Source organism: Notolabrus celidotus, chromosome 19, assembly GCF_009762535.1.
Source record: "Notolabrus celidotus isolate fNotCel1 chromosome 19, fNotCel1.pri, whole genome shotgun sequence".
Taxonomy (NCBI): Eukaryota; Metazoa; Chordata; class Actinopteri; order Labriformes; family Labridae; genus Notolabrus; species Notolabrus celidotus.
Window position 1 is genome coordinate 24,684,542 of NC_048290.1, and position 20,480 is coordinate 24,705,021.

The 20,480-nt window shown below is 41.1% G+C and overlaps 1 protein-coding gene across 1 annotated transcript in view; it reads right to left on the reverse strand.

Annotated features, from left to right (window-relative positions):
- Window positions 1-6,152: 6,152 nt before the first annotated feature.
- The window catches only part of nnt (nicotinamide nucleotide transhydrogenase), a 43,189-nt gene continuing 28,861 nt past the window's right edge, over window positions 6,153-20,480 (reverse strand). The window contains exons 17-22 of the mRNA XM_034710360.1: window positions 20,172-20,351; window positions 19,726-19,885; window positions 15,627-15,708; window positions 13,470-13,588; window positions 12,852-12,967; window positions 6,153-8,774 (exon numbers count right to left, since the gene is read on the reverse strand). Of these exons, the coding sequence (XP_034566251.1) occupies window positions 8,625-8,774; window positions 12,852-12,967; window positions 13,470-13,588; window positions 15,627-15,708; window positions 19,726-19,885; window positions 20,172-20,351 (807 nt within the window). The 3' untranslated portion in view covers window positions 6,153-8,624. The remainder of the gene's footprint in view (window positions 8,775-12,851; window positions 12,968-13,469; window positions 13,589-15,626; window positions 15,709-19,725; window positions 19,886-20,171; window positions 20,352-20,480) is intronic.

Genomic DNA, 20,480 nt, shown 5'->3' on the forward strand with positions numbered 1-20,480 from the left:
ACACTGGCCTGGCAGAGAACAGCAGCAGGTCTTGGAGCTGGCACACTGGCCTGGCAGAGGGCAGCAGCAGGTGTTGGAGTTAGCACACTGGCCTTGTACAGGGCAGCAGAAGGTGGCTGAGCTGGCTCATTGGCCTGGCAGAGGGCACCAGCAGGTGTTGGAGCTGGCACACTGACCTGGCAGAGGGCAGCAGCAGGTGTTGGAGCTGGCACACTGGCCTGGCAGAGGGCACCAGCAGGTGTTGCAGCTGGCACACTGGCCTGGCAGAGGGCACCAGCAGGTGTTGCAGCTGGCACACTGGCCTGGCAGAGGGCAGCAGAAGGTGTTGCAGCTGGCTAACTGGCCTGGCAGAGGGCAGCAGCAGGTGTTTGAGCTGGCACACTGGCCTGGCAGAGGGCAGCAGAAGGTGTTGCAGCTGGCTAACTGGCCTGGCAGAGGGCAGCAGCAGGTGTTTGAGCTGGCACACTGGCCTGGCAGAGGGCAGCAGCAGCACCAACACCAGCTTGAGCAGAGGCTTGACTACGTCATCCAATCCTGCCACCTCAAATTCCGGCAGCTGTACTCGGGCGTAGCTCTTACTGTTCTCCACCAACAGGTCAATCATGGCTTCAGCAGGCAGCTCAGAGGGAAGCTGTTTGTCCTGCTGAAGACGCAAGAGTTCAGCCGTAAGAGCGACCTTGTCCCGAAAAGACTGAGTGTGCCAGCAGTGCTGCTTGGCTTGCTCATAGATTGATGTGCCAAACAGCACCCTGATTGTTTTATATATCCCTCCGTCGATGAACTCCATCGTAAATCAATTTCTGTATTTTGCAATACAGAAAAAGACAAAGCAGTACGCTAACAAAACTTCTCGAAACCAGTAAATAATTGTAATGACAAACTCAAAAGTGCTCCTACACAGTTGATTGTCTAGGCTTGAATGATCAATCTCCTCAGGTCTGCGATTATTTAAAATTGTCAGTGTCACAGAGTCTGCGTTGAGTCACAAGCAAAACATTCTCCAGATTGGCTTGTAGAACTTCATACAATAGAACCCTTATCACCATGGTGAGTCCATGCACAGCTTATTTAGAACTCCATCAATATTAGCACAGTTTGTTAATATATCCCACAGCTACAGAGCCACATACAATAAAAGAGTACATTTTTGTTGAAACTCCCATAGAAAAATCACACCATCATCAATTTCAGCTATTGTTCTTATGAAGTGTGCAACAACAAAGCCAACACAGCACACCTCACACTAACAGATTAAATACTGATACATGCTTATCTGTTTTCTCACATAAGATGATACCTTTGAAGAATATATTATATAGAAAACAATGCTTCAGCTTCAGCGATGAAAAAGGGCATCTTTTTTCATATAATTCTCACAAAACTCTTTGCGGCACTTGACACAATCATAATCATAATGCGAATAGTCCTGTTTGCTTTTGTAGGTAAATAAAAGGTTTTTCAGTCTGTGTCACAACCATGCTATCATATAGACCAGCCTTTCCCAAACTCAGGGTCAGAACCCACATTTGGTTTCCAATCAGCTGAACCTCCAGTCTTGGTTCCAGCCCTTGGGGTGAGGTCAGAAACAAGGAACCAAGCAAGGAACTGGTGTCTGCTTTGGTACAAACTCCACTTCATGCCAGCTGAAACTACTGTCACAGCTTTAGTCCTGGAGGGTGAGGATGTGGAAGGGCAGTCCACCAGAAAACCAGAACATGCTATGGTACAACCTCCAAAACCTGCCAATGAGGCTTCTGCCCAATACCTCATGTTTCCCTGCCAGCTGTAGCTACTGTAACAGCTTCAGTCCTAGAGGTAGAGGTTATGGAGGGGCAGCTCACCGAAGAGCCTGCTGAACCTGCTGAAGTGAAACCTCCACCAGCTCAATTCACTGCTGATGAACGCACTTCTATCAGCAAACTCATGCCAGAAGAGGCTTTACCACTTTCTGCTGTGGTCCAAAACCCATCAACTCCTGTCCAAAACCTGCCATGCATGGAAGCCTCACTTACTTAATCATTGGATACGAGCTGGTTTTACTGTTTTATTCATACCTTGGGTGTCACAGACATTCTGGAAACAGCTCCAGTAAAAGTGGGATGACTTCACTTTCTGGCAACTCCTGCATTTCTTAATTTAGGAGCAATCAGCTAGATCCGAAAGCAGACGGGTACATGCAAGAATTATTGATGGTTTGTCGAAGAACAAGAAAACTGGAGATTTTCTGAGCAGCTGCAGAAAAGGTCCTGAAATGTCATAAGTCACTCACAGCCTGAAGAAAGACTAATCCAAACTCAGTAACCAAGACCAGAAAAAACACATCTGCTTAAACCCCAGTTCGCTTTTCTCTTCCGTCTTTCTTTTGTTATGTTCTTAGTTTAAACCAAGCGGCAACCTCCGGTCTAAAAATATAAGTCCAATGCGGAAATGTTAAAAGCTGCAGTTCATCGAGAATCCACTTGAGGCTGGCTCCGGAAGTACTGGTAGTCACATACACATGAATGGGACAAAGACGATCTTTACAGCAGAAATAAACATGTTTACATCCTGGTACAAAAGACGAGTGTGGTCTGGATAGCTCATTTCTCGATCAGCTCACATTGTGAGGGGGGTGAATTTTTTCTAATGCGGCAATTTCGAAGATATTGAGATTACAAGTCTTCCAATGAGAGGCACAGCTGACTGTAGGAACACTGCAGCTGTTGGCTAGGAGGCTCAAACTCCGCCTCTTTTCGTAACACTGTCTCCACAACAGCAATATGGCTGCTGCCGACGATTGGCCTCAAAACAGCTCTTCAGAAACAGATGGGTGACGTCACGGATACTACGTCCATATTTTATACAGTCTATGGTTTAAACAAGCGCTTTGTGCATTTCTTCCATCGCTCAAAAAGCGGTGGCTGATGATTCACAAGGCATTATGGGAGATTTCTAACACTACATTCAAAGTGTGCTTCTGATGAATCTCCATTTGAAGGGCAATGGCGCTGAAACACATTGGCTTCCCCTTCCAGCCTCAACAAGAATCTGGACCACCAAATCCTGGAAGTGAATGCCCAAAATGTAGGGGTAGGGCTAAGCGGTGGGGCGAGAGTATAGAGTGTATAAATAATGGAAGAAGTATCCTTGATGCCACCCATCTTTTCCTGAGCGCTGTTTTGAAGCCAGTTGTCAGCGGGAGCCATATTGGTAAAGCTGAGCTCAATCAAACTTATGGCCCTTTTTCACTACACAGTTCCAGCACTACTCAAATAGGTTCGGCTTGACTCAACTCTACTCGGTTTGGGTTTCTTTTCCACCAGCCCGAGTACCGACTCACGGTGGGCGGGGTCGTCATAAACATTGCTGCGCGAAACTGCATTCACGTCATTTTGAACACAACACAAACACAACAATCACAAACAATGGAGAACATGGAGGCAATGGTGTACTTGCTGCTCGGTCTGTGGTTTTTTTTGTCGCAGGCTGAGTGAGAGAGGAAAGCAAAAGAAGAGCAAAAGAGTACTGTAAAAAAAACAACAGCATGCATATTTTCTTTCTTCACATGTACATACATGCTATGCACGCTCACTGACCTTATCAGAATAGGAATCCCCATCCCACGTCTAATCATCAGAAGGATTCACCCAAGACAAACACCTGTTTTAAATAATCAAATACCCTCCACATCAAATTGCATGCAAGGCAAGGCAAAACAACCCCTGTTTATTTTCAGGGAAGATGGAATATACCTGTTGGGAGGAGGAATGGAGGCGTATTGTGGTTGGCACATGCTGGCTATCCTTTAGTGCCGTGGATAAATACTGGCAGGGTGACAATAGACCAGCGTGAGTTGAGGAGACTGTCACCTCAGCTGTTATCAGACCTTAGATCTTCATGCTGTCTTACTTATCACTCCCCCAGACACTAAGGCACACGTCAGACTCTCCATAAAAATATATTTGGATACAAATAAAAGCCCCAGGAGGTAAACAGGGCGAAGAAGTAACTTCTATTGATTCTAAAATTGGAATTTTGAAGAAAGGTGATGCATTCAAAAAAGGTAATCTCTCCATCCTTTAATCACTATCACTGCATCTCTCCTCTGCTGTGGGAGTGACAGTTCCCCTCAGATCTCCTCCAGCCTGCGAGCAGATAACAGCCGGTCTGAGTGCTACTTGTTACAGGATGAAGCCACCCTCATTGCGCACACATGCGATCCCTGTCGTAATAAATCTATCTACAGTCTAATCTGCTCCATCTTGGTGGGCACCACTCCCCTTCTAAGTACCTCCAGTTCACTCTGCGCTGATGAATAGCAATCAAGTGGCGCTTGTAGGTGAAAATGTCACACAAACCGGTATTTACATTTCAGTCATTATCACAGCCCCCATCATGGACGCATGCGATCTTATTATGTTTCCACAGGGACACTTTGAGGTAAGAGAGGTGGCATCTTCTCCCTGTTATCTCTCATCAAGACAGATCTATTGTGTTTGTTGGATAACTTAAAGAGATGCCTGTTGCATGACAGTGGTTGCAGGTTTAAAGAAGGATTCCCCTCCCAGCTGTGTCTCAATGGCATATTTGTGGCTATCATTAAAAAAAACATGCTTTACTTCCATCTTAAACTTTTCAGCTGTTAATTCAGATTTAAGAATGGTCATTTGAGAGCTTATTTCAAATTTAGCCATCTATAATATATTGTTCTCGGTATGTTGCTGTTTATATGTCTTTGTGTACAGGGTGCTTTGAACCAATCACTGCTACGTCGAGTGTATTAAGTTAAAATGTGTTTGAAATGAATTTATTGTCTGCAGTTCCAATATTTCTTTCACCAAGGAGCATCTTTTTAAGGTCACATATTATGCATAATCAACTTTTTAATGGTTCTCTACCTGAAATATGTTTCCCTGGCATGTCTACAAACCCCCCGAAAATGAAAAAAATCCATTCTGCCCCTGTTCTGATTTCTCCACCTTTCTGTAAATGTGTCTGAAACGAGCCGTTTCAGACTTCCGTGTTTTTTTACGCAACAACGTGTTCTGGTCTGTAACGGGAGTCAGAGCTCGGAGCTTGTTCAGTCCTCAACTCCGCCTCCGTTTTTCATTCCCTGCACACACGTGTGCTAACAAGGAGCTTAGGAGGGAGGCATGCTAGTTGTAGGCTGTCTTAATAAACACAAAGGTCGGTTTTACTCCCCACATCTGCAGATTTGAAGATCTAGTGGATGATTTTTATTTTTCATGGAAAAGTGCTAGCGCTAGTTAGCATAGCCACATAGCTACATGTTCGTCGCTGTGTACCAAGACACACGTCTACATACTGATAAATAAAACAACAAGAAACACTAAATCTGTGACCAATGGTTCAGAAAGGTCCTGCTGCAGGCGCCTCTCTGTCAAGATCAGATTCTGGATCAAATTCAGAGGGTTGAAGTAACGTGGGTCTGTGAGCAGCTGTGTATATTCAGCCAACATGTAAACATTAGATCACAGCCGATGCCACATCCCCTTCCTGAGGGGGCGTGGTCAGAGAGCTCATTCTCATTTAAAGGCACAGATACAGAAAACAGCCTGTTCTGGGCAGGGCTGAAAAGAGGGGTTTACAGGCATAACAAAATCTCATTTCAAAGTGTGTTTTTGAGCAATAAACTTTAAAGACATGTTTTGGGGACCTCTTAGACCAATATATTTTGATGAAAAAGAGCATGATATGTCACCTGTAAGTTATGTAAGTTGCCTCATCTTGCTTTGAAAATCACCACAGCAAAATCTGCCCCCCTATTCTGCCTCTGTGACTACAGAGGTAGAACATCTTTCCCCCACCATTCCCCCTGTGTGTACACAACGCTTGCTTTTGTAGGTCATAAAGAGGATTCTGTATTAATTCCTGTTTCCTTATCTTCTCATGGGAGCTTTAAGTTTTTCTAAAAGCAGCATGAATACAGCATCAAAATTATACATGCGAATGTACATACTAGTGCTTCATCCAGGTAATTTCTGCAAATATTTGAGTTTTAAGCCCCACTGTGCAAACTTTGGCAGATAAGTTTACCATTTAAGCTGTGGTGGACCTCAGTGAAAACCTCACAGATTAACTTGTTTATTATTAGTGAAATCAAACACACCTTTAAGAGCATGTCAGGGAAGGAATGACAGCTTGAGCCAACATCTAGTGTAAATACAGGTTTATTAGGGATGAAAATGTTCCATGATAAACAAGAGGGGGGGAAACATTCACAGTACATTTCATCTTTTTATCTTCCTAACATGGTGCACTTGAACATTGTACAACTTCAAATCCCCATCTTTGCTCTGGACAAATAGCTTCTTTACAAAAGTACCCTTCTAAAAAAGCCAAAAAAATATGGGCATTTGGGGGCATATTGGCCATACTAGAATTAAGATTTTCCATCTCCTTTCATTTGTTCAATACCTATACAATACAAAAAGTGGCAAAAAACTACAAATATTCAGCAGGCATCTCGGTTGAAAGTCAAAGTGTACCAACTATAACCCTTCATGAGCAGTCATGACAACTTCAGCTCTACACTTGCACAGCATACAGTAAACTAGCCAGCAGCAAACTGAGGTCTGATGGTTAAAACAAACACAATGTTAACACAAAACAGAAGGCAATTTTTCATGTTAAGGAGAACTGAGAGCTTACTGGTCGATTTAAGGTACGTGGAAAATGAAGGAAAGATAACTGGTCCATTACTAAATCAAAAGGTGTTGGTCTGATTGAAGTCCCAAGGAAATGTATTGGTCATTTTATGGAGAGGTAGGATAGTTGTCATGGTTGATGTATTGGGTCCCAGGATTAAATTGCAATTACCAACCTCATACAGTACTTGTTTACATTGTAAAAGCAAAGACTGCTGACAAGTCACCTCAGGGGTTATTGTTCCTAAAATGTGTACCAGGAAAACCTATCAATTCATCTGCTGTCATTTAAACCTTAGCTAGAAGAGATACACTCAATGGTCTTTTTCTCTGGTGTTTTAAGTGCGGTTGGCTCTGCTGTGTACGGTCAGGTGTAGAGTGGGCGCTACTGTCTGTATGTCAGTGATCTTTCAAGAATTACTCAAGCGGTTACACAACAACCAATTCATTTAGATTTGTGCCGTTTAATCTTTCCAGGTTGATTTTTTTTGGCAGGGAAGCGTTGGCACATAGTTTCTGTTTATGGCAAATGTTGGGCTTTAACAAATAAATGTGAAAAAAATGAACACTTAATATTTTCAAACAAAGCAGGAACTCTGAAATGTGGCAACAAGCCAATTAACTGCATTGTTGCTTCTGACTCTCTACATACCAGCCAGATTGACATCTGGCCCTACTTTACAAACAGTGATCCTTCATTTCCCTCTAGAGCAATAATGAGGACACATACTGGAGTGGATGAGCCACATTCACTAAAACCCTTCTTTACCACAAAGTCCAAAGGCTAGCATCACATGTACTGTAATATCAGAACCACACAGGATGATGGGGCACACCTGGTTCAAAAACATCATAAAATCCATTCAGCTATCAGAGCTTTAAGAGTGTTTGTTTAATCTTTACAGGAATTACAGGACAGCTGTGGTCTCATACTTATTAAAGACCAGGTTCCTTTGGTTTTATTGCATTAGGTGCTCGATAGACAAGGCTTGAATGGATTTCTAACTGTTTTTGGATGCATGTGTGATTTCTGAAGAAAAGGCAAAAGGCAGAGGTTACCAGACACAAGACACAAGTGAAAAGAAAAAAAGCAAAACGCCATGGCTAGATTTAAAAACATGACTGTGTAGACATTTCCAAGCTTTAAATTAACTAGTAGACCGAATACAAAAATCTCTCATTACAGTATAAAACTGGAACAGAAAGAACTTTACAAAAATGTTGCATTATTCTGCTTTTTTTCTTTTTTCTTGTAGAGAAAAAGAAAGCGTGAGAGAAGGGTTCGAGCAAACAGATCTATCAAAGGGAACATCAAATGTCTAACATAAGAAACTAAAGAAACAGAAGAGGTTAAACAGTCTTTACAGTGAGGGAAAACATTAGAGCATAAGTCTCACATCCCTCTGTTGGCTCGCCTTTACATTTGTTCCTTTTTCATTCCAATTCATCTGAAATCTTCTCCCAGCTATTGACTATTTCCTAAAAGTCTTAACATTGAATTAAACATATCTAACAGTTTGATGTATCTACATCTCTGGTTGTTTTACAATTCATACAGATGTTTAAAGTAAAGAGGAAATTCATGTCAGCTGCTCTCCAGGTTATAACCTACATGCACAGCTCCTTTAAACACATACTCTTCCTTTAATATCTAGGAATAAAAGATTTGTCAAAGGGAAACCGTATTTAAGTTCATTATGAAGTGGCAGCACTACAAACTACAGTATTGCATTGTTCGGCTCCTACTGCACACATACTTTTACAACAACATTACAGTATCTTTTATTCATAGATGAAAGGAAGGGCGTGCCAAAGACTGTTTGTTTTGTATCTCAGTGATCATCTTTGCTCACTTCTCTGATCAAACTGAGCAAAGAGGATCCTCATGCTGTGATATTTTTTTGGGAATACTCTGACTTGTTGTTTTCTCCTCCATGTGTGCTCATATTGGAGAAGTCTAAGAGTCCTCTAACCACCTTACTGGTTACTGGACTCACGGACCTTAGCTTGCAGGGCATCACAAGTCTTCTTGGCGTCGCCGAGCAACATCGCAGTGTTGGGCTTGTAGAAGATGGGGTTGTCCACTGCTGCGTATCCCACACCCAGAGAACGCTTCATCACGACCACCTAAAGAGGGAGGAGATATAGTCACACACAATCACACGTGAAAAAGCACTCCTTACAAGTGGTGTCAAGCTGGAAGCATTGCTGGATTAAAAACATGGACGTTTCCATCTCCTGTAGTGCAAAAGTGAGGCCAAAATATCCCCACAGTGGAATGGGCACTTACGCCTTATGCAGGCAACACATTTGGAGCCAGAGTCTGCATATTAGGAATCTATTGGTGGAGCCATGAAGTTAACTACCCACCCCTTGTGCTAACCAAAACACACAACGTACAGATCAAAGATCCCCAACGTTCAGACTCTTGATCGGTTTGAGGCTGACACTTGCTGTTAAGGAAAGTTCTAAGCATAAGTGTAAGTGTTTGTTGACATTATACCCCATTTTATACTATCTAATAAGTCATTTGGTATATATGACCAACTTTGATACTTTTTCTAGCATCTAAAAAGTGAGCAGAGCCTTTACACTGGTGACCATTAAACCAGTATAAAATGTAGAGATACTTTCTATTGTGTCTACATTGTGCAAAGCATGCTGGAAACAAAGCACGACAAACCAGTTTAGTCCAGATTTCAATGCTTTCCTACGGTGGCTGGGAGGTGCAATGCAAATTTACACAGGATGAAACACTTTTATAATGTTGAAGAGAAATTAACATTTTGGAAAACATTTTATAAAAAGAAAATTACCAAACCAATTTTTTTTAACGAAGGCCAAAATAAACATACTTTTAACAAACACTTATACAAAGGGCAGATTCTGATGGAAAAGGAATGTACCAAATGCCAGAAGTGATCAAGTGTGCGGTTTATTTTGGCAGAGAGAATCAGACTGTCCTGTCAATCACAGGTCATTCTGATGTGTCCCTTCAAAATAAAAGCCAAACAAAATTTGGAATAAATAGTGATAATTCTTGATATTTTCAGTCAGAGATATTTAACAAATCTCAGGTTCCACTCAGTAATTTCAGTTCAGACTAATAGTGGACAACCTCATAATGTATTCCAGACAATCACAGCTTGATCTGATGTGTAAATCCAAAACATCAGTCTTTTGAAATTTTTGAAAAGACATGAGAATGACCTGTGATTGCCAGGACAGTCCGTTTCTCTCCGCCAAAACAAACCGCTCCCTCCACCAGTTAGGGATTACTTCTGGTATTTGGTACATTCCTTTTATCATCAGAATCTTTGTAAATTTGTTCCGGGGCTGGTAAAAATGTTCTGCTGCTTGCAAAACTGTCTCACCTCTTTTAAAAGTTTTTCGGATTTTGAAAATTTGTTTTCTTATATTTACATTTATTTTGGCTTTGGTCAACGTGTTTTGTTTTATAAAATGATTTTTTTTCTCTCCAAAATGTAAAGTTGTCTTCAACTTTGTAAAAGTGTTTCATCCTTTGCATTGCACTTCCCAGCCACCGTACTGTCCTCCCTCATTAGGTCAGAATAATGTATTTCTCTCTCGGAGCCCTCGCAAAAAAACAGGCTGCGTCCTATACCGTATGGCTTATACTCCCAAAATGTCCAGTAAAACTAAACTTATTTCCACATTTAGTTTGGCCCAAGTCCTGTTTGTTCACATGAAGGAGGTGAGCTTACTAACGTTGATGCCACTTGTCCGTAGGGGGAGCACTAAATGTTTAGTAGGGGTGATCCCAAATAGTCGAATATTCGACGATTCGTTCAAACGAGCCTTAGTCGACTGCCAATCTCATAGTCGAATATTTGCATATGAAACGTGGATCATTCCATTCAAACCATGGGGATGCTCAATGTCTAATTTTACATTATTTTCCTGTTTCCCGTAAAAACAGTGTCTCATTTATCCTATTTTGATATAAATATAGACTTATTTAATGTAATTCTGAGAACAGCTCTTGAAGTGTTAAATCTCCTTAAAGTGGTCATTAAATCTCCCCTGGTAATTAAAAGGTGGACTCTCCCATTTAGCGGGACCTGTGGAGCAGACGTACCTCAGCTGGCCTTTAAATCTTTCTACGTTCATGGCAGCTCAAAATGTCAGGAAATAAAACTTCAGTTGATCCTAAAAAATAGTGATGAAGATGAGGAGCAGCTTCATGAAGAGGGCTGTGAGATCAAGGATTACCGGACCACACAAAAACTGTACGGGGCCAAAAGAACCAGGAGGGATACCCAAAGCTGTCTGAAGCCTCAAAAACAATCCACAGCATCCCATCCACCTCCACACCATCAGAGAGGAAATTCTCAAAGACAGGATTTACAGTCAACAAAGCAAGGAGCGCACTTCTGCCCGTACACATGATGGTTTTCCTCGCGTACAATTTGAAAAGACTCAAGCGGACAAAGACGTGATGAAAGACTGTTTTAAAAGGTTCTGTTAAGAGATTTAAAAACCCTTTAGCTGGTTCAGGTTTGATTATGAACATTACACAGATGTTTAGCCTTAAGTTGGACAAACTACCCTCTGCAGTGCTGCTCTCCACTGTGTGAACACTGTTTAAATATCTCCTGATTCCTTACTCTATAGTGGAGCGTTGTTCCATGTTTAATGGATGGCGGCCTTATTTGAGTTTTCTCTTCATCACCTCGTTGTTTTTGCAATATAGATTTAAAACATCTAAGTTTTATACTTATAATATTCTGTTGTCCCTTTTACTTTAAGCTACGAGTCTCTTAATTGTAAATGGTTATGTGTAATATTGACATGCGGTCACCATCATGCAGACTTTGGGTCAATAAGGAAAAACAACAAACATTCGACTATTAGTCGACTATGGGCAAAATCTGATGAATCAGACTCGACTAAGCAAATCCTTAGTTGGGCTCACCCCTAATGTTTAGGCTTCACTTTTTAGGAACTAACATGCCATCCATCTAAGGTAAAAAGCTAAAGAAGCTTTGAAACCAGTTAAAAAGCCTCATTCATTTCAAAACCTTGAAACGAAAACAGAAAACTTGAGTCTGTCACTGAGAAATAACCATTGAGACCTTATTTTACTTACTTTAAATTTTACTGTGACTGAAGTTAACATGTGCATCAGTCAAAAAGGTTTAATGTTTAAAGCTCCAGTGTGGAACTTTCAGTTTGGGTTGATTTTGGCGCCCCCTGTGGATAAGTGAAACCTCTGATCTATCACGTTTTTTTTCTTGTATGTGTGTTAGATATGCTTGAAAAAAGAAACCCTCCTCTCATATGCACAAACATGAGCTGTGATAAGTGAAACAGGAGTTTCTTTCAGCTTGTTGTAAATCCCCTCAGCTGACACCTACCCCCCTCGCAGCAGTAGTAGGCATTACAAATTACAATAAAAGAATTGTGCGTTTTTGCTTATGGTCTTGTTTGCTCATGAAGGTCATAAAGAGGCCTCCCTGATAAATTCAGTCTGTTTCATAACCGGTTCAAAGCTCCTCACAGGAGCTTTAAATAGTTTAATTCTTTGTGTGTTCTTGCATGACTCTTACATGCATCACTGGGCACTTCAGGATGACATTTTCTTTTTTATACATACCTACATTTTGTTTGTGTGTTTCATCTATGCACCTGTCTATGTGTCTCTGCGTGTGTCTGTATGAGTGTATGTGTGGTTAAGCAGAATGTTCCTTTGATTTCCTCAGGGGAAAGTGTGTGGAAACCAGTGGGAGCGCTGTATAAATCCCAGATCTCGGAGCGGGGCCAGTGGGATGCTCTGAATGTCGTCATTCCACAGCGACAGAGTCACCACTAATGGGATCAGGATGGAACCGCACCTGGAACAGTAACAATCTGTCTCTGTGTATTTGAGAGCCTGAGAAAGTGTGTGCGAGCGTGAGTTTGCATTTTTAGGTCTGTGTGTGTGTGTGTGTGTGTGTGTGTGTGTGTGTGTGTGTGTGTCTGTGTGTGTGTGTGTGTGTGTGTGTGTGTGTGTGTGTGTGTGTGTGTGTGTGTGTGTGTGTGTGTGTGTGTGTGCCTTCAAATGGAGGCCCCTCTGTACTTGTGTGGACTCCAACATTCAGTCGTGGCGATAAAAAGCAGTCCAGTAAAATCTTCCATTCCTCTTTATCTTTTTGGGCTTCAGGACAGCCTCATTATCAAACATGCGTGCACCAGATGTCTCACCTGCTTAGACTTCCAGACCTCCAGCACGGGCATACCAGCAATGATGGAGTTAGGATCCTCCTGAGCGGCTGAGTTTACAGTGTCATTCGCACCAATCACCAGAGTCAGGTCGGTTTCTGATAGGACACAAAACAAACTCAAATCAGACAATATATGTACATTCATTATGCTAATTAGACATATGACTTATAAGTTTATAGCTCATTTGACTGGAGATGGTGTATGACACGTTGGAGATGATAGGATTGTAGTAGAGGGGGTGGGCTTTGAAGTAAAATGAGTGTGGCAAAAAAATCTAATTTGATGTAAAATCATGTAAACAAATAATCAGATTTGAGTTATTACTAAGAAATGACTGAGGAAATTAATGACTGCCTGTTCCCTGAACATATTACCAGCAATTAAAGAAAACACAGTTGTTTGGCATCAATCTTTTCACCCAACTCTTGTAAAAGAAAGCACTTAAGTAGATTTCCTGTCTCTATGAACTCCATATTGTTAAATGCCCTCTAGCTTTGGTGATAACGCTCTGATAAGGTGCCTTCAAATGAAACACACAACAATACTAGACTGACTTCATGGCAGCTAGAGGACATGACAGGCATATACTGGTCTTACCAGCAAAGTCCTCATTAATCTCTTCCATCTCCAGGACAATATCATACGGGACACCAGCTTCAGCCAGCAGCACATTGAGCTGACCAGGCATACGACCAGCCACAGGGTGAATTCCAAACCTGGTGGGACAAAAAATACGTTAACACGGTCCCCGGTATAACCTCTTTATTTATCATTAGGGGTGTAATGATTCATCTACTACATCGATGTATCCATTTATATTCCTATGATCCGACTACATCGATCTGTGCTCGACAAGTTGGCCTTCCGGACGACATATATCAATTAAACATCGTTTTAAAAAGTAATAAATCGACTGTATAGATACTAGGAAATAATGCATTGGATTGAAGCACGGCAGACTTTATATGGATGTGTTTTTTTTGCACTTTTAATGATAAAGAGGTTAAACGTTACTCAATTCAGGCTGCCTGTCTGTGATGTCATCGGCACGCACCAGACAACAACACATTGCATGGAGGATGGCAGAGGAGAAGCCGGCGAGCCATAAATTATCAAGCCTCCATTGCAAAGATGTTTTAAACAAGTCGCTCGCTGTTTGTAGGATATGTAAAGGTCAAGTATCACTGCAACACGCATCAAGGTATTTATTTCAGTTAAACTGGTTGAATTTTTGGCTAAAAAGTAGTGGATCTAGGGGGCTGGTGGCTTGGCAGTCTGGGTGCCCCTCATGCCAGGGCTGCAGTCCTCGTCGCAGGGGTCGCTGGTTCGAATCCTGGCCGGTCGACCACCTCCTGCGTGTCTTCCCCCTCTCTCTACTCCCCATATTCCCTGTCTCTCTTCAGCTGTCGTATCAAATAAAGGCAAAAAGCCCCAAAAATATTATTAAAAAAAAAAAAAAAAAAAAAAGTTACTGAATCGATTTCAAGTCACTGAATTGTTTCGGATCAAATCGTTCTAAATTAACCAATATCGTCCTTTAATCGTATCAGCAACCACGAATCATGATACCAATTGAATCATTGTTAAAAAGAATCATTACCCCCCCCCTATTTATCACCATTTAATATAAGAGACAAATAGAGGGACCAGGACTGAATGGGCATGGCAGAGAAAGAGGCAGTAAGGTGGAGGTTTCAAACACAAGGAGTAGAAAGACGTTAGTGGTTGTAGTCTGGTTACACACACTTCCCACTGCACTCCTCCTCAGTTTATCATTCACTGGGTGTGTGGGCACGTGTGTCACTGGGTGTACACAGCTCTCAAACTCGATTAGCCGTATCATGTAATCAAGGTAGGAAACTGACAGCAGCCCACTGAAGTCTGGCAGCTGCCACTCTCAAGCCGCTTCGCCATGCGGCCGTGCAGCATTTGAAGATTTATTTTCTATTTGTTGGGCGAGTTTAGGCAGACACAGAGAGCAGACGGACTCTCAGTCCTGGGATATATTAGCGACACTGGCTGCTGATTGAAAAAGTCAGTTTCTGCCCTTCATGTAATTCCGTACAGTCCACATGCATTAGCAGACAAATGTGTGTGTCTTAAACTGTAATACTGTAGTATTCAAAGCAATATGTGGGACATTACAAGTGAGAGAGAGGTGTAGAGGTGTAGAAAGATCCCACAATGAGTAATCGGGAGTGTACTTGCATAGCGAACAGAATTAAAGAGGATAAGTACGAGAGACGGAGATCAGAGTGAAGGGTTTTTTTTCTGACCACCCACTTTCCTCTAATCAGGCACAAATGCTCTAAGTAGCAGCAGCTGCCACAGCCAGGATCAAACAACCAAAGCAGGACAATTACACAAGCTTCCGCTCTACCTTGTGCTCCCTCTCCTCTCTTCTGGTTTCCTCTTACTCATTCTCTCTTCACACACAGGTCTTTTCCTATCTGTCCTATCACATCTTCTTGTCATCAAGCCTGAAACCTCAGCTCTTCTTTTCTGATCTTCTTGTTACAGTTATCGTAAAGAGTCCTTTTCCTTCTCCCCTTTTTTTAAAATACCATCATCTATAGTGTCTATATCTACAGAATCTTAATGTACACATACTGTATGTTTTTGGAGACATCTTGACCTACTTTTAATCTTCTTTCCTGACACATACATGTACACATACTGTATGTTTCCTGGTTTCTTCGATTAGTTCAGTTCATTTACAGTTCATCTATTCAAGGTATCTGAACCATCATTCACCTGACGTCTTTGCCGGCTTCTGTAAGCATCTTCACCAACTCAGCGATGGGGTACTGAGCCTTTGCCGCACAGAGTCCATAACCTGAAAGACAGTTTAAAACAACAGTGAGTAATGAGCTCACATTACAGGATTAGCAGACAAGTGATGTGGTTCTTCTTGGTTGATCAGAGACCCACACAGATACACAGGTGAATGCAAAAATGATGCAAAATGAAACTTCAAGATGTGGAATACACTTTGAATATCACTCAAGCCTGATGCAGAGTTGCAGTGCATCAAAACAGAGAAAAAAACGAAACAAAGTTTTGGACAAGATTAGCACCAGATTAGCTCAGTTTGTAGAACAGAAGCGACTGTCATAGGTGGTCTGTTCAACTCAACTCCTCTCCTCTTTTCCAACTCAGTATGTTTTTGTCTCTTTTCGTCTTTTCAATAAAAGGCAAAAAAGCCAAGATATAATCTTAAAAAAATTAAAAGGTTTGGCAAAGAAAGTAATAATCACAATCCCCTGGTTAAAGCTAAAGCCCCCCACAGTCACACAGTGGAAGAACACATTTAAGGACATTTTTTTATATGGAGAGTATAACTGTGAGATTACAGTTAAACACTGATCTTTTCCAGATGAGGGGGGCGCCTGTTGCTTCGTTTCTTTTTGGCTAACCCTCTGACGGGTGGATTTGTGATATACAAAAACATTATCATTTTATTTTAATGACTTATTTTTCTTTGAAGTTCACTGTGAGGATTTTTTATCATTATTATTATTGTTATTGTTGTTATTATTATTATTATTATTATTATTATTATTATTATTATTATTATTATTATCCTAATTCATATTTATAAAATTATTTATATGTATTGTTGTTATTTGTATTATTATTGTTATTATTTATTTTATTATTTTTGTGTTATTCATTACAATCTTAATATTATAATTATTCTGTATGTTTGTTTTTACCTCAAACTAGCTCGCCAGCAATTAGGTTGAGTTCAGCATTACCAACATGGAACAGATGGGTGATGTCATGGACACCATGTCCATTCTTTATACAGTCTATGGTGCCAACAAGACATAAATATAAAACAGGAAACTCTCTTTTCAGCGATATTTGAAACTGTTTGTTTTCATGGTTCATGGAGTGTCTATATGTCAGGTAAATACTATGACTTTATTGTTACCACTGTTTCAACTTTGAGAATTCCACTCCCATGATGTCAGCATGTATTTTCTCAGTCACAGCTGTTGATCAACCACGACAGCATCCTGTTGATTAATGCTAGTACCTTTCTACCTACTGTAGTCTTTCAATGCTAACTGACCCAGACAGAGAAATCCTGTTGACATCATTGTGTGCTGCATGTACACACACAGTCGCTTTAAGCAGACACACATGATAAGAGATCAATGTTGCCAAGTGTTCTATGGGATAACTTGTTTTTTTTAGATAACAGCAAAACTTAGACTGCACTACAGAGAGATTATATTTTATGTTGATGGCTGTGATGTAGCTAACACATTACTGATGATGTGCTGAAAAGCACAGTGAACAGTCACTTCCTGACTGCCTCTATAGAAATTTTAAAGTTTCACTGTCCTCATGTTACAGAGAGTTATTTCAGAGCCACACATACATAACTTTATTGATATGCATCTTGTAAACAGCTGAGTTAAAAAAACAACAACTTTGTTTGTTGATCTTTTTCTGAATTAATTTATCGATGTAATATTATTATTATTATCATTATTTTTATCATTATTATTATTATTATCATTATTATTATTATTATTATTATTATTATTATTATTATTATTATTATTATTATTATTATTATACATATATTGGGGGGGGTTAAACCTTTTATTTGGAGAGGACAGGACGGTGGATAGAGGAGGAAACTATGAGAGAGCAGGGGAATTAAATAAAGGAAAAGGGGCCACAGTCTGGAATCGAACCCCGGCTGCCCGCCATATGGCGCTCGTCTAAGCCATAAGGCCAAACCAGTGCACCTGATAGTTACATTTTTGTATGTGTTTCTTCACTCACTGTTTGTCAACATTTTATTGTCTAGCAATGGTATTCTTTAGACATATTTCAGCACAATGAAAAAAATAAAGTACATATAAAATGAGTGACGTACAGCTTTTGTCCTTTTTTGTTATGAAAAAGTCCCTCATCACTGCTTTAATATTAAACATTTAGATTAAACGTAAAAACTCTCATTGTTTTGCTTTCAGCACAAAGCTTGCACCAAAATCTATACACAGGATCTGTTTTCTTTACCCTTAGCCTGGGACCTCCTTCACGTTTTATAATGCTGGTGTGTGGTTCTTGATTTCTATCACACCGTCACACACACAAACACATGTCAAACGGTCCAGTGGTGTTTACTATCCTTGTCACAACAACCAGTCAGAAAGTGTTTTCTTACGATGAACCAATCAAAATGACATGGTTTCAGACTCTGTGCACAGAGAAGAAGAAAAACACTCTTTGAGAAACATGGCGGACTGTCTGCAGTTCAGCTCAACAGTTTAATGCTTTACACTTTTTTTCCCCCCTCTCCATCATCACAGTTCTGTCATTCCTTGTGCTTCCAATATTCTCCCTGGAGTGTCTCCTACGAGAAAAACAAGTGGACCCAGACCACGGGGAGATGTGCCAGACGAAGCCAGGAAAACACTTATGTTTATCAGGCAGAGTCTTAACCGTTTCCACAGATGTCAATCAGGCAAAGTGACTGTGACGGCTCCAATTAGGTAGAATGGTAAAAATGGAAACAAGGCAACTGAGTGGGTAACAATACCAGCCTGATAGTTGAATGCTGGGGCAGAGAGGAAAGTTATGCATCTGGATGATACATGTTCTGAAACTGAAATAATAACCAGCCAAAGATGAATTGTGTTCACCAGCTCAGGAGCTTTTGATAAATGTAATTGTCTTGATGTAGGAACAACATCATTAACTTTGAGGGGCTGACATTTCTGCTGCTGATCCTTGAACCTCCACATGTTTTTCTACAACCCTTGAAAGAAATGTCTGGCATTTTGTTATCTAACTTCTCCTGGTGTGGTATGTTTGCAGAACATTTGGGGAAAAAAGAAGGCTTAAAAATAACATTTTAATTTCCGCTCTGTCATTTTTCTTGACCTAGTTTTGGTTTCAGCTTTTGTGTTTGTGATACAAAAGTACGAAAGAAAATAAAGATGGTTCAATCTACGTTGGATGCTGCTCCATCTCTTCTCAACCATGCAAACGCTTTAATTTTGCAATTCTTGTAAATTGCAGAGGCTTCCTCTGAAGAGTTGGTTTTTGTATATCAGCACTGGGACTGTAATCGCCAATTTGCAGGCTGGATGCCTTTGGTCTGTGTTTACATGTACCCACGTGAGTAAAACAACTCTTTGGAAATAGTTCCCAACAGTCTGGCGAGGGGACTGAGAAGTCAGTGGGCCACACAATGACGAATTTACGACAGCAGGATCCAGCGTAATGGACCGAGTGGGAGGCTCACACATATATTTATGAACCAATATTGAAAACATGTGAAAAGAACGAAAGCATGGCTCGGGAACAAAGGCTGGACCCCGCATTGTAACCCCCCAAAAAGGAGCTAGGAGCCAGTTCTGATCAGAGTGTCTGAATTATCAACAAAGAGCAAGCATGCCCGCCTTCCATCCAAAGTTCCCTTGACCTTGCACATATATGCACTGCACTGTAGAATGTCTATTTACCAGAGGCTGACGACCACACAGAAACCTGAGTGTGTGTGTGTGTGTGTGTGTGTGTGTGTGTGTGTGTGTGTGTGTGTGTGTGTGTGTGTGTGTGTGTGTGTGTGTGTGTGTGTGTGTGTGTGTGTGTGTGTGTGTGTGTGTGTGTGTGTGTGGTGGCCACTTTAGCATGACTTGTCAATTAGCCTAGCAAAATGGTGATGTAACATGGGTCAAGAAGAGGTTAAATAAACAGAACACACACTTTGCTAATGCCCAAAAAAAAAACACTGGCAGAGTCAAAGTACCATGTTTTTCCACTCACGTACGAGACCTCTGAAGTGTGTGTAGGAGTGTGTGTGTGTGTGATTGTATTTGTGTCTTACCTGGGGTGATGATTATGCTCTGGGCGTCTTTAATCATGTCGACAGTCTGATCCACGTTGACCTCTGTGTGTGTCCCTGTGATCTCCATGGGTTTTCCTGTGCCGGTGGAGGACGTGCCATAGCCTCCCAGGATCACATTAGCCAGGGAACGATTCATAGCCTCAAAGAGGAGAGAAATGTTTCATAATTTACTGTTTTTGATTTGTTTAATATATGCTTTCACTTTATTTAATGTGTACAGCAAAATACAGCAATCAGACAAAAAATTGCAGAGATACGTCCACAAAAAACACAAATTTATGACCTGAATTTTATTTAGAGCAGGGACTGTACTCTGGTAAAGTTAGAGTCCCCCCTGGTGGACGGGAGAGGAACAACAAGATGATAAAAGTGTCCTCATCTGATATTCTATGTCCCTGTTAAGATTGAGACTGAACTGTACTCACCACACACATAATGTATGACAGAATGGCTCCAGATGATCCAATGAGAGCTCCAACGATGGTCAGCAGGTTGTTATTGAGCAGGAAGCCCTCAGCGCACAGAGCCCAGCCTGAGTAACTGTTCAGTACGGTGATAACCACGGGCATGTCAGCGCCGCCGATAGCTGCTGTCAGAGTAACACCCTAAAGGACAGGAGACAAGGAAGAGGAGTTTTAGCCATTGCTGTAACCAAGCTTGACATTAGATGCAAGGGATGTTTCAGCAACTGCAACAAAAAGAAAACAGCAGAGATTATGGTGACGATAATTAGA